Genomic DNA, 15,063 nt, shown 5'->3' with positions numbered 1-15,063 from the left:
TTCTTCTTTATCCTGCATTAATAAATTGAAGCATTTAGCAAGTGTACAGTTTTGAGACTATTCTAAATTTTTACTCTTTGGGTGTCTCCAGTTCCTTTAAGTAAAATTGATTTATTTACAGAACTTATTAATTGCGTTTCTGAAAAGTGTTATACTTTGGAAACTGAGTATGCCCTATATGTATTCTAAACTTACTTAATCCACCTCCACCCACTCTTCGCCCCCAATTTACATCGTCTTCTCCATTTTTATTTTTCATCTTGCTGTTTTTTGTCTTATTTTCATCCCAGTTTAGACAGGAACCTGAAAAGAAATAATGTGTTGCATTCCTTTAGATATCATTCATATGAGATTGGAAATTGTCTTCTATGTGCTTTTATCATCTCTGCTCTATATTTATGGTCTTTTTCTTCATTAAGGCTAAAGGTGACTTATTAAATGGGGTGAATTTATTTTGTGATGATTAAATTATGGGGAGAATTGTGAAAATATTTAGGTTGCTGAAAAAACTAGAGTAAATATTAGACAGTTTAGGAGGAGGGTTTCAGTTTGCTTTATTACAGATTAGCATAGTGAGAACTGATGAAGACTTTGGCAATTGCTTCATTAATCAAAACCTTGTTTACATGAATTATTTTTCCATTTAACAGTATGTACTAAATATCTACTTGTGTTAGGTACTAGGTTCTAGAGATAAAGAGGTGATCAAAAACAGGGTTCCTGTCCTCATGGAACTTGGTCTAGTAGAGACAAACATAAACTAAGTCACAGTTAAATATGAAATTATATCTGTAGTGCTATGAAGGAAAAGTTCAGAATGGTAAGAGTATAAAATAAAGAAGTTTGATGTAATTTAGAAGATCTAGAAAAGCTTCTCAAAAAGTTACAGATGTATGGAGTTAAGTAGGTTAAACATGGCAGAAAAACGAGTTCAGGAATAGTGGCATCTCTGTGGAGATGGACAGAAGTAAATGGATTTGAGAGAAATTTGCACGGTCTAGTCACCTGGTGTTGGGAGTGGAGATGGGAGAATGAGGTTTTAAAGAATGAGTCCCTGATTTCTGGCTGTGTTGCTAAATGAATGTGGTGCCATCCACTGGGTTGGAGAACAGTGAGGAGAAGAGAGAGTAGCACTGAGGTTTGAGAAACTCCAATATTTGATGGCTAGAAGGGGAAGGATATACCAGAAAGGGAAATGGAATAGAACCAGCCAGACCCACAAGGTGAACAGGGAAGTGTGCTGTCCTGGGAGTAAGGGAAGCGAATCTAGCATATCAAGATGAGGGAGCTGGCAAGAGGTCAGATATTCCTGAAAAGTAGGATAAGGACTGAAACATGTTCATTGGATTTAATGATATAGTTTTCAGTGGTGACCTTAACAGTAGCTACTGTGGGAGAGTGGGGACTTTGGAATTTGTATCGATGGAGTGTCAGGAGTGAGTCAGTGGGGAGGAAATAAAGATGACAAATACAGATAACTCTTTGGAGAAATTTGTCCTCTCAGTGAAAAAAGAGGGGAGAGGATAAGATGGCTGTAGGTGAAGGTAGGTTTGACATTTTATAATGAGAGATTGAGAGAATTCATTTTTGAAGAATGAGTTGATCTCACCTTCAGAGGGAGTAGGGATGCCACAGTGATGAAAGTTGAGAGTACTTGAGGTCATCTGGGTGAAAGATGTGATTATGAGAAAGAAATGTGGTATCTACATTATTGGTATTAATAGCTAACATTGATTAAGCGTCCGATGTGTTAAATTTAAAATTTTTAAAGTACTAACTATTATTGTTTCTGTTTTACCATAATCCCTTTTTGTCAGAAGAATGATGAAAATGGAAACTGCTCAGGGGAAGGAATTGAATTCCCTACAACAAATTTATATGAACTGGAAAGCCGTGTTTTGACTGATCATTGGTCCATCCCTTACAAGCGAGAGGAATCACTAGGCAAATGCCTACTGGCATCTACCTACCTAGCAAGACTAGGTAAGTTTTCAGACTCCAGGACACATGAGGAGATTTTTTTTTTTTTTTTTTTTTGGATAAGGGGCCTAATTTTAATCTTAGCTCTTGTCATTGCTTATCCATATAATCTTAGATCGTCTACTCTCTTAGTCTTTGTTTATTCCATATAAAATAAAAGCTTTGAATTAAATCAGCTATTTTCATCTAGCTCCAATACAGTACAAGATTCTTTAAAATATAATTGGAAAGCTTTCTAGAAATTTAAATTAATTATTTCTACAGAAGTTTGGAGCATTTTAAATTAAGTCTCAATTCAGTGCCTTTTTTTTTTTTAAGAAAAAGTAATATTTATTTAACAAATATTCTGTGCTTTTTAAGGTGCTTGGCACTGTCTTAGTGCTTTACAAATATTAAACTAATATCACAGATTGGAAGAATGGGTGTCAATATGAGGAAGCTTCTGTACTATATATTAAAGAGAAGATCATTTATTTTTCATATTGAATTCAATTATGAAATGAGAATTGGGCCACTGTTCTATGATTTTTTTTTTCATTAAAAGCGTGCATAGTTTACTACCACGATTAAATATGAGACATATCAGGAGGAAATGTTTTGACTAGGATTAGATTTAATTGTAATAGGCAATTTTATGGTATTTTATTACTGGCTTCTCAGCAGCAGTGTTTGTTGAGTGTCCATTAGGGTGTAGGTACTATGCTAGGCAGTGGGTCCAGAAAAAAAACGTATTTAGTGTTCCCAATGATATGCAAATCTGTTATAGAGTTGTTGTTGTTGTTTTAATGTATTCCAAAGGATAATTTTATGGTGGATTCATTCATTCACTTAGCAAGTTTTTATCACTTACTATGTGCCAGGCACAATTCTGTGCATTTTATTTCACAGAGGTCATCAGTTTGTTTGAGGGAAAAAGAGTGATTTTTGCATTTATTGAGAATATTTGTGTTTTTATAAAGCTATTTAAAAAACTAATTATGGTGAGTAAGTAGTTGCTGTTGGTATTTTATTTATTAGATCATTTGAAGTTACTCTGACATGGAAACCATTTCAGTTCTAATTAGTACTTATTCTATTAACAAATGTATATTAATAATTAAATATTAATAAATAATGCCATTAATAAATAATTTAATACTGTGTTTCTTAGCCTATTTCTTAATCAGAGTGTATATATTCTGCTTTTAATAATCCCTTAGGAATCAGGGTTTCTATAATAAATAGTTCCAGATGCATGAATTTGGAGTGATACATATGGTCTCTACAGACTACTTAAAATCTAAATAAGGCATATCTTTTCATTTATTTTACTAAGGTCTTTCCGAGTCTGATGAAAATTGTAAAAGATTTATGGATAGGTGTATGCCTGAAGCATTTAAAAAGGTAAGAAAAATGTGCTTGTTTGATTTTTTGTTGTTGTTAGGGGTGAAGGTGAACAAGTTTTTTGTTTTAGTTTATGTGTGAGACCAGTTTATGAATCTAGTTCAACTGAGGAATACAAGAAAATGAAAAAAGTAGCTTTAAATTTGGGGCTTATAAATGATTTACTTCTTTTGTATTTAAATGTTTACACATATCTTTGGTTGACTGTCACTTTTACTTCTTCAATTTAATTGTTAAGGTTAAGAGTTTATTCTAGGAGATTATTCATCTTACTAAACTAAGGATTTTGACACTTATATAAATAATAAATATTTATTATTTGTATAAGTGTCACAATAATAATATTTATTTATCAAATATAAGCCATTAATACTGATTATTCTACGGAGACAGAAGCAGACATTTTAAACTACAGAAAGTTTGACTGGATTAATTATTATTGGCAAATTGACATGTGGATGGTAGCATCTTTATCAGAACTAGAGTGATACACTTGCTCCTGTTCTGGTCACAAGTCTTATAAATCAATTTTTCTTAACAGTGAGAATAGGAGATCATAAGACTTGCGTTTCTCACTCAAGCAAGAATCCCTTTTCAAGACATCCCAGAAGAGCAGGGACAATGTCATAGACACTGTTGTTTTCCCCAGCATATAGCCAGCCTAACTCAGAGAAAGAGCTCAGTAAATCTTTGCTGAATAAATAAATGTGTCTCCTGCTGTCTTGTCCTTTATGGTTTTGACTTCCATTTTTGTTTTATATGCAAGTAAGGCACTAGAGCTAACATGGGTGAAGTTTGTATTTCTCTTAAAACCCAGTAAAATAAACTGTTTATTTGCAAGCTCATTCCCACCACCATTTTGATAGAAAAATTTCCTTTAATTCAAGGCTTAAAAAATAACTATAGGAATAGAAATAGCTTCATCTTTGAAAAAAAGGAGAAATTTTTTAAATTGTCATTTGGGCAGGGATTATTTGAAATTGAGATTTATCTTCATTTTAGATGAACTCAACTAATTTTTAGTTTAAAATTTTTTTAAACTTTTAAGAATTTTGTTAAGAATTATAGTAGCTTTTTTAAAATAGCAGGATTTTTATATGTAACATACTCTGACATTATGATGTATGCATACATTTACAGAGAGAGAAAATACAGATTTATTCATGTCATAGAAGAGAATTTATTAGCGTAAGGAAAAGACCTTTAGGTTGATGATTTCCAAATCCAGAAAGTCCTGTGTCCAATCAGGTTGCATATTTGGAATAGAATGCTCTAACTCTATACAGAGATGCTTCAGATAACTATTTTATATTATGCCCTCAGCTGTTGGTAATAGTATAATACTCAGTCAAGGGGTTGTGTGAGTTTTTTTCTGTAAAACTATGAACACAAAGTTATACTGCATTACGTTGTTCAGTGTTGTTTATGTATAAATGTCTATGTTAAATTACCTTAGCGTTTAGAGCTATTAAAAAGGTTCTCTCCGTCAAAAAGGCATCCTTTCTTTTAAGTCAGAACTGCAGAATTCTGTGTACCTTTAGACTTGGCTGTCAGAAAACTCAATAGTATTTTATTTAATTGGTCTTGGTTTCCTTAGCAATTTTTTTTTATAATAACTCTCCTTTTCTTAAAAGCCTCCTCAAATTTTTTTTTAGAAGTAAGGGTATAAATAATAAGCACTTGTAAGAATAAGGTGCACCAAAGGAGCTTCGTTGTGATTTCTACTTTCTTTACCTTTCCACCTTCAGTCCAACCTGGATTCTTTATTAGTATGTTCAGGCAGAGAAAAAAATTTAAGCCTGGACATAGTGCAGTGTTATGGTTAAACCATGTGCCCATCTTCCCCACCAGGCACTGCCTGTCCTTCCTTTTTCTAGAAGGAAGACAAAACTCCATTTTTTAAGTAAAAACTGGGAATATGAGATGGCAACAGAGGTAGTGGTGCTTAATCCACCTACATTTTTTTTTGTAGTCACCATGAAGCTTCTTAAATGTTAATCTCTGCTGCACTTTGCTTTAATTTAATTTTTAAGTATAGTAAGAATATACATGAAGGCCAAAAATACTCCTGCAAAAAATAGTAACTCCTTGACTTATATAAAATTAGTCTTATGTTTATTGCTCATTTGAGCAAATAGTGCAACTAATTGTTATTTTAAAAATCTGGAACTGAGGTTTTCCTCTGTAGCTAAACAAGTTTGAGCCCTTTCATGCTGCTCTTGTTAAGAGCTGCTTGATGTAGCCAAGATGAAATTTTTATTGCACAGTATTTTCCCTCTTAAGGGAAATCTTAGAAAAACTTGAAACCACCATATTAATTTGCCATTATTTTATTAAATCTTTTGATATTTTCATACCCTGTTTTGGCAGTAGTTCCTGAATTAGACTTCTCTAGGACTAAAAGACTGAGGACTGGGTAAATCCAATGATGATGATTTTAGATTCATCTGTGTGCTTTCTTTCTCCTTTTTAATGAATCTAAGATGCTATCTGAGTATAAGGTGTACCATTCTTTAATATTTCATACTTATATTTAAGAAAAATAGCTACAAAGTAAACAGTGGTACTTTGCCTTATCACTTAGTACTATTTTAGATTTACTGAAACATTTAAAAAATTTGAATACTAGTTTTATACATACCAAAAAGGCAAATAATAAGCAAAATAGATTATTAGGACATTTCTAAATATTTTTCATATTCAGAGTCCTGCTGTCATCTGGTCAACAGGTGGAAAGAAGCAATCTTGTTTCTTAGATACAAAAAAAAAAAACCATAAAAAGAATGTGTATGTTAGAATCCATGAAATATAGTATTTGTTTCTTAGATTCCAGGGATATTGGTTAATGGTGACAGCCAAGATATATTAATAATAATAATACCTTACTAATTATAAAATACTCATTATATCTTTTGGTACTCATAACATCGATATGAAGTTAGTAGGAATTTTGCCTCTTTAGAGATGAGAGGACCGAGCCTCTGAGAACTCAGATAAATTTGTCCAAGGCCACACAGCTAGAAAACAGTAGGACCAGGAGTTGATCTCAGGTTCTTACTTTCTCTATACCACTTAACCTTTATTAGTAATAATGAAAAGTAGAGAAGCAAATAATTTTCTTTTAAACCAATTTCTTTAATGTAAGGGAATTAAAGTTCAAAAACAAAACTCAATGTTGACTGTGAAATACATGAATGAGTAGATGGACTACAGTTATAGGTCTTTGAAAGCAAGTATTATAAAAGTAAGTATTATGATAATAATCTCTTGATTATTTGAGATTGAACTGATAAACTATAAGCTTTTTTTCCTTTTCAAGTTCAACTCTAAACTGCCCTTTATGTTTTTGTAGCTCCTGACATCAAGTGCTGTTCACAAGTGGGGTACTGAAATTCATGAAGGAATCTACAATATGTTAATGCTATTAATAGAATTGGTTGCAGAGAGAATAAAACAAGATCCAATTCCCATTGGTCTCCTGGGTGTGCTTACTATGGTATAGTATCTCTAAAATATGAAGTACTTTGTGTTTTGATTTTTTTTTAAATATTTACTGTCCACTGACTTGTACTTAGTAGTGAGTGCTAATGATATTATCATTAAAGATGTTAACTTAGCTATTAGGTCCTTGCTTTTCATTTTAGAAGTAGAGCTACCTTTCTGTTTTCAGTTTTAAAGAAATACCTCTATAATTTTAATAGCCTTTTCAACTCTTAAGACTGATTAAATATTTTTCCCTTATGTCTCCCTAATTATTTACATCATAAATACTTTCACATAGGGTATGCATGTGTTTTGCTTTCTGGCCTTTTTCCCTGACTAGTAACAGTAGCACATGAAAAAAGACAGCTCGTTTTCCCTCCTAACTTCCGTCTTCGTTGCCTTGCTGCCCGGCTCTACCTGTGGCAGCCCTTGGATGTCTGGAACAGTGTCATCACCCTGCCTTGAATCAGACCTCTCATCCTATTACCTCATCCTTCTCTTAACTCACAGCACATGTTGAACAGGACAGGCGAACACCACTTTAGTGGTTTGCTCCTCTGCACCAGCTAAGAATATGCATTTTGGGGATACTTGAAACATTCCGTTAATGAAAGGGTTCAAGGCTACATTTTTATCGTCTTGTCTAATATTAATATGTGTTGTTATAGAAATAGTTAATAATAATATTTCTCTGTTCTCTTTGAATCTAGGCTTTCAATCCTGATAATGAATACCATTTTAAAAACAGAATGAAAGTGTCTCAAAGGAATTGGGCAGAAGTGTTTGGAGAAGGAAATATGTTTGCTATTTCACCTATATCTACTTTCCAAAAGGTAAATATAGTTTTGTTTCATCTTTTTATAGAGAAATATATTGAAAAAGATTTTCTGTGCTACAAAAATGGCAATATACATGGAAAGATTAAAAGTCTATGAAAAATGACAGATATGATATTCCATATGGCTCGTAAAACTGCTTAACCTTTTTTTAGCTATTGTGTATTTTTCCATAGCTGTTAACTAACATCATGAACAATTTTAGATTTGAAATGTTTAGTGAAATGATGACTGCCTAACATCAGTGCCCTATTGAATTCTGAGAACTCAGTTTAATGGATGTCCTAGTTTCTTAGAGATATTTGAGAGACTAGAGCATTTGAAATCATTTAAAATGACTAATTATACCTAGGAAAAAAAACTAATAGTCTCATGTATAATTTTCTTTTAAACTATGTAAGCATTAACAATTTCGTTTTTCCAGGCACAGAACCAATATCTTTTCTTATATTTAGAGCCCTACAGTGTGCCAGTAGCATTATACCCACAGGGAGTACACAATTTAAACAATCCGTTGATCAAATACTGTTTGGTTTTTGAGGAACAGTTGAAAGAAGTCAGTTTAGTAGATAGAAAACTTGCCCATTGCTTTAGCACAAGCCGAGGTAGTTCAAAAGTCATTTATTGAACATTTTACTATGTATCTGTCATTATTCTAGATTTTGGAGATATAAATTTAAAAGTCCTGGTTGTTAAAATAAAGAGTAATAAGACATGGTTCCTAACTTACAGCATAGTGGAGGAAATATGAAAACAAAATATTATAGTATAATAATGAGTATAGTTATAATACAGACTTACAGACTCCTAAAATTGTATATAGTTATGTCAAAGATTCTCATTAAGAAACATTTGGAAAAAACTTTCAAAATATTTTTCAAATGTTAATACTTTTTTCTCCAACTTTTTGTTTAGAATAAAAGAAATATTAGGATTAATGAGGAAGTTTTTATTGCCATCTCAATTTCTGTTTTCTTTTCTCAGGAACCTCATGGATGGGTCGTGGATTTGGTAAATAAGGTATACAATTTTTATTAATTTGGTCATGTTTTTTCATTTTCTAATGATTTCTTACAGTTTGGTATTTTAAGTAAATGACAACTGCAGAGAATAGTCAGAATTTTTTCCTAAGGAGATAGGTTTTATAGTTCCTCTTTTTTATACATGCCATTTATACAGATGAACAGCAATCTCAGGACTTAGCAAATCTCCTGCAGCGTATCACAGGAGCGTTAGAATTATCTTTGCGATGACTCAAGATCGATAGCACAGAGCACACTGATGGGGTAGAATGTTAGCCTTAGTTCCTTACTTAGTAATGTGTAGCATTTTAAAATGAATTTGTATCTTTCTCTTTTCAGTTTGGAGAATTAGGTGGATTTGCAGCAATTCAAGCCAAGCTCCATTCAGAAGATATAGAACTTGGGGTAAGTTAAACCACTATATGTGCCTGATGTAGTTCACTTTTTAGGGGGTTGGTATGTAACCCAAGGTACCTAGTCTGGATACATTAAATTAAATGTTAAAGTGTAAGTTAATCTTTACAGAAGCAGCTTTCATGGTTCTGATAACCATAGAAATGTTTATCCTTAATCATAATAACCAAATTTCAATATAAAGTGTTTAAAGTTTTTTTCCCTCACTAATTTCCCTTATCATAAGGTATTTTTTTCTCTTAATCTGTAATGGTTATGTGAAATTATCTTGCTGTTTAAGGACAGTTGCTAAATGTGGCAAGTGTGTGTACATAATAATTTTAGGCCTCAGTTAATTCAGAATTTATTTTATAGTACCAAGCACAAATAAAATATTTTAAGTTTGTTTAGTAAGCTTTTTGGTATTACAGAGATTCATAGACTGACAGAGAGCTGTAACAGGAGTTGAGAATCATCCCTCAGGTGCAATACCATTATCTTTTCATGTCAACTTAATTTTCTCAGAAAAATTTAACTTTGCAGTTAGAGGAGTAACTTAATCGTTAATTTTTCACAGACTGCTGACCTGTTTATAACTGAGAGTACTTTCTTCTGTTCTCTAGTTAATTAACCATTCAATTAAAAACTACTTTCTATGTACTTTTCATGTATAAGATACTCTGTTAGCTACTATAAATTGATCAGAACAGAAAATGATGTGGTAAAATAATATACTTAAGTGATACAAACTGCTTAGAGTAGCGTTTATTTCTGTGAGACCACGATTAATCAGCTAACTCCCTTGGTCCCTCTTTGCATGCGGGAAATAACAGTCCAGGAGAGAGGCTGATAGTATGGTTGGTGCTAGGCTGACCCTTTCTTGCCACTCTCTTTATCCTTAAAAGATCACATGTCTGCCAGATCATAAATATTTCCACTAACACTTACTAGGGAGCCTCTTCCACTTTCCCTGAACATTAACTAGGCTGTTAGACTGTCATTTTAATCCCCACTGAAAGTATGTTAGAAATGACCTTATTGACCTGGAAAATAATAAGCAGTGATTTAAAAAGCACAACAAAAACCTGTTCAGATAAAAGGTTTTATCTATCTTACTTATTTCTTAAGAACTGTCTGTATACATCATTGGGTAGTATCAGAAATGAACTTAATTTTTTAAAAAAGATTAAAACACTATTTTCCTACAGAGTTAATTTTTAAAAAAGAAAAATACAGAGCCTAAAGTTCCTACCCTACTCGGATGAAAACTGGCTAAGGCTAGATACATATATAAGAATCTGGACTTACCCTCATTATTATCAAATGTCTTGAGTTTAAAGGTTCCTTCAAGATTTTTCTCTTAGGTCAGACCATTTTCCAGAGCAACTGTCGTTTGTTGTGGTCGATACAGAATTATATCATTTAGGTTGTATTGAGAAAATGATAAAATTCAGGCATAGGAAAAAGAGATTCCAAAGTTAAGACTCTAATTTAGTAAACAAAATAATTAAAATATCAGAAATGCCTGATTTCTGACTATTTAAAAAGGTGACTATGTCCCAGAATAAATTTAGGCCATGAGACTGAGTACAAGTAAATGTATTCATTTTACATTAACGTTTATATTCACATTAAATATTTTTGTATATGAAAACTACTAGGGGGAAATAAACCATTCACAATCTATTAAAAAACCTATACAGAGTAAGAAATGAAAGTCACCTTTCCTGCACCCTACCCCACAAATACACCTACCTCCTGGAAATGGTTACACATTTAATGCATAGCCTTTCTGACTTTTTCCTAAATTTATATAGAACATGTTGTGCATGATCTTTCTCTCTTTAAGACTAAATTGTAATCAAGCTATACCTAGAAGCATATTTTCATTTAACGTTGTAGCCTGGACATCTTTTCAGGTTAGTGCTATCAGTGTTTTTAATGGTTCCAGTGCATTCCTGCAAATGTTGTACCATGATACAGTCACTTATTAATGAGCATTGGATTATTTCTAAGTTTTGCTATTGTAGAGAGTGTTCATGTAAATTTGTCTTTATATGTATATGCAACCATTTCTGAAGGATAGATTCCTAGAAAATGGATTTTCTGGGTTAAAGACTATATTTTAACATTATAATCGACAGTGCTAAATCTCTTTCCAAAAAGTTGTTACGAATCTATACTCCCACAAAGGCATTTCCTAATACTCTCATTAGTGTTAAATATTTTCAGTATTTAATTTTCCAATATAATGGACCAAAAAATGGTATGTTATTATTTTATTTGTAATACTCTGATTTCCTGTGAATTTGAGCATATGATTCTTGGCTGTTTACATTTCTTTTGTAAATTGACCTAGTTATTTAGGTCTCTTTGGGTTGTCTTTGTAATGTTTAGTAATTCTTTTTATAGTAAGCATATCAAAGCCATGTCTATTTTGTATGTTTATAAATTTTTTTCTCCCAGTCTTTTCCTTCTCTTTTTATTTTTATTGATGGTGTCTTTTGCTACACAGAAGCTTCAAAATTTTATGTAGTCATTATTTAATGGCTTAAAAGATTCCTCGCTTGAGGAATGTTTTCACATCTTAACGTTATAAAAAGGCTCATTTTGTTTTATATTTCACAATTTTATTTTTTAAACTTAGTTCTTGAATTATTTTACATTTATTTTTATATATTGTATAAAATAGAAACCCAGTTTTATTTTCTTCCAAATGGGTAACTAATTATTGTAAGATTCTCAAATGAGTAATTCATCTCTTCTTTACTATTTTGATTTGTTGGCTTTATAATATGTCACTGTCTAATGTGTATACGAATTTGTTCCTGGACTTCAGTTCCAATCATTCATTCGTTTGTTCATTCTTTGGCCATTTCTCTATTGCTCCACTGTTTTAATTGGTAGTGTCAGTTCTGCCCAGCATCATTCTTTTCTCAAATTTTCTTGATCATTCTCATATCTGTATTCTTTTGAATGTAGTCGACATGTCAGGTTCTCTTACAGAAAATCCCACTGAGATCATGCTTGGAATTGTGTTAAATTTATAAGTGAGAATGTGTGGAGAATTGACTTTTTTATATACTGGTCCTTTTCAGTAAAGAACATGGGCCTTTTATTTATTTTAGTCAAATTTTATAGTTTATTTGAGCCTTTTTTCTTTTGAAAGTCTTCAGTGTTTTTTTTTGTTAAAAGCACATTTTACTCCTTCCCCAACGTTTTCCTCTTTTTTCAAATAAAAATTTTTAGTATTCTGTAATATGAACTTTAGAATCATTTCATCCAGTCTTCCAAAGAAGTTTAATTGGCATATTATGATTTATATTATGTTAAATTTTTATAATAATTTAAATGAATTGACATCCTTATATCAGTTCTTTCTGTCCAAGAGTATAGTTTGTCTAGTTACTCATTCATGACTTGATCAAACTACTATTTAAAATTTTCCCTAACATTTAAAAAGATTTGTTTGATGTTGAAAGAAGATAACCTGCTCACTTTTACTTCTAACCTTCACTGTCTTTTTTCAGGCAGTCTCAGCATTGGTGCAGCCCTTAGGCGTGTGTGCAGAGTACCTCAATTCTTCAGTCGTACAGGTAAGATGAGGCCATTTTATATTTACTTTTAGAAGGTTATCTAAGACATAGAAACAGTAATTTTCTTTTTATCAGAGTATTCAGAATTATGCCTAATCCAGATTAATTAGTAGTGAAAATATTACTAGAAGAAAAATGAAAAATGATTAATAATTTAAGGATAGGAAACTGCTAACATTTAAGTTTATTTACCTTTTCAATTTATCATTTTATCAAGTATAATTTGTATATGACAGCATATATTTTTATTCATTTTCTTATCTATAAAATAGGCTGCATACATTTCACTCCCCTTTATGGATTGTTTAAGGATTCAGTGTCATTATGTATTAAACTAGATCAGTGTTGAACAATCCACTAGGCTCACTTGCTAGCTAAATCTCTCGCCACTGAATAACAGCAGATCTTGTCTGATTTCCTGCCTCTGCATGTTGTAAGTCAACAGGTCATAGAATACCCAGAGCTATGAGTGTTCAGTTTTATAATACATGAGGCCTATAATACTCTCTTCTTTCCCTTTTATTTCCATTAATAAGTTTTACTGAATAAAATGTCATATTGAAATACCTCAATTTATTACTTTTTTTTATAAATAAGTGTGTGAAACCTATAACTTTCAGAGATTTTTTAAAATCTCTGTAAATGGTTTTAAAAGTATAGTGTTTTAGGGGGGCAGTGTTTTGTATGTACTGTTCCTTCTTTCTAATACCTAATTTATTTACTTAGAGCTATTTTAACATTTTAACAAGGGAGATAACATTTTTTTTTGGTAGGTTTTAGAAATTTCTGCTATTTCTAAGTGTAAAATATCTTCTTTAGATGTCAAAGTAATACTGCAAGATTTTCAAATGAAATAGAATGACCATTTCTTCATTCTGGATATTAAGCTCTTTAGAAACATCTAGTGTTCTTTCAACTTATTAAGTATATAAGTATCATTTGTTTTATAGCTGAAATACTAGGACACAAAGCAGCAAAATAGTTTAATAAATATTAATAATTTAATAATTGGCATTTAATAACAGGGCCAGGCTTGGATTTTTGAATTCATCCTCTTATGCATTGCTCCATGGAAAGAGATTTAACACAAATAGTCCAGCTGCTAATTAATTTTAAGTTCTTCAGAAATTCCAGGTTTTACATATAAGCAGTGTGTTTTAAAAAAAGAGTAAAAAGGTATGTGAATTTCCAACCAAAGCATATTTAACTTCATTTTTATTTTAATTCTATCAAATATCCAACCTTAAATTGAGCAATAAATTCATACTATGAATTTATTCATATCATAGTTATACCACGTTACTTGCCATAAATTAATAATTGTCTCTACCGCTTGCTATTTGTATGACTTTGGAAGGCTTATATAAATTGTGCCTTAGCTTCCACATCTGCAAAATGGTGATGATAATCATGCCCTATCTCACAGTGTTGCAGTGAGAATTAAGCAGGGCTGGCACATGCTGACAAAAACAGTGTGACTTGCCTTTTACCCTGACAGCCTTCAGTCCTCACTGTACAACCTATGTAAGTCTAAATGAAGACATTCTATTTGGTTAATTGCCTGGTGTCAATTTAATTCATGTCTAATGTTTTCTTGGCTTCGACAGCCAAATATTGTTCATCTTCTGTCATCACCAAATAAATTTTTTAAATTGTTTTACTTGAATGGAAGTGATTATTTAGATCTAGCTTATATTTAACTACTTCTCACATACTATTTAGAGTTAGTTATCTGATTATGCTGCCATCCTGGAGTAGCAGCGTGTTGTATGAGTCTCATCTATACACCTCATTTATATCAGCATGCAAAAGTAGTGCATATAACAGCATATTTTTCATGGTCTGCTTGTATTCATTTTTTTTTAATCTATTACAAAATATTGACTTGATTATAAAAATAATATATACTCATGCTTAATGTTTAAAAGTTAGTCCATGTGTCTTTGGTTGCTTTTTAAAATTACCCTTGGAAGACAGTAATGATAAGGATTGCACCTATCTGATATTAAAGAAGCTGAGGCACAGTTAAGGATTTTTACTTGAGTTAGTGTCAGCTAGTTAGTGGCGACTCTGATACTCAAATTCAGATCTTAGTATTGCACTCTCTCCTTTGTGAAATGTGAATAAAGAAGTATCTCCTTTCTAGCTTTGGGACAGATTCAGGAGTTTTGTTAACCAGAGTGCTTTTTTTCTGAAGCCCATGCTAGACCCGGTCATTCTTACTACGATCCAGGATGTGCGGAGCGTGGAGGAAAAGGACCTCAAAGACAAGGTAAGTGCTGTCTCCAGGCTGGTAGGCCCCAGTGCCTGTTGGTCCATGGAAGTAGAGCCAGTACCTGGGTCTAGGCTCACACACCATTGCTCTTGGGA

At 32.1% G+C, this 15,063-nt stretch overlaps 1 protein-coding gene across 1 annotated transcript in view; it reads left to right on the top strand.

Annotated features, from left to right (window-relative positions):
* USP24 (ubiquitin specific peptidase 24) overlaps positions 1-15,063 on the top strand; it is a 123,151-nt gene that overhangs the window by 26,782 nt on the left and 81,306 nt on the right. Inside the window, 8 exon segments of the mRNA XM_039887268.1 lie at positions 1,818-1,983; positions 3,296-3,363; positions 6,716-6,859; positions 7,557-7,679; positions 8,667-8,702; positions 9,044-9,109; positions 12,628-12,693; positions 14,891-14,965. Coding sequence (XP_039743202.1) covers positions 1,818-1,983; positions 3,296-3,363; positions 6,716-6,859; positions 7,557-7,679; positions 8,667-8,702; positions 9,044-9,109; positions 12,628-12,693; positions 14,891-14,965 — 744 coding nt within the window.

Source organism: Pteropus medius, unplaced genomic scaffold (genome assembly GCF_902729225.1).
Source record: "Pteropus medius unplaced genomic scaffold, Ma_sr-lr_union100, whole genome shotgun sequence".
Classification (NCBI taxonomy): Eukaryota; Metazoa; Chordata; class Mammalia; order Chiroptera; family Pteropodidae; genus Pteropus; species Pteropus medius.
Note: the sequence above shows the minus strand (reverse complement) of the source record. Positions and strands in the feature narration are given on the sequence as shown.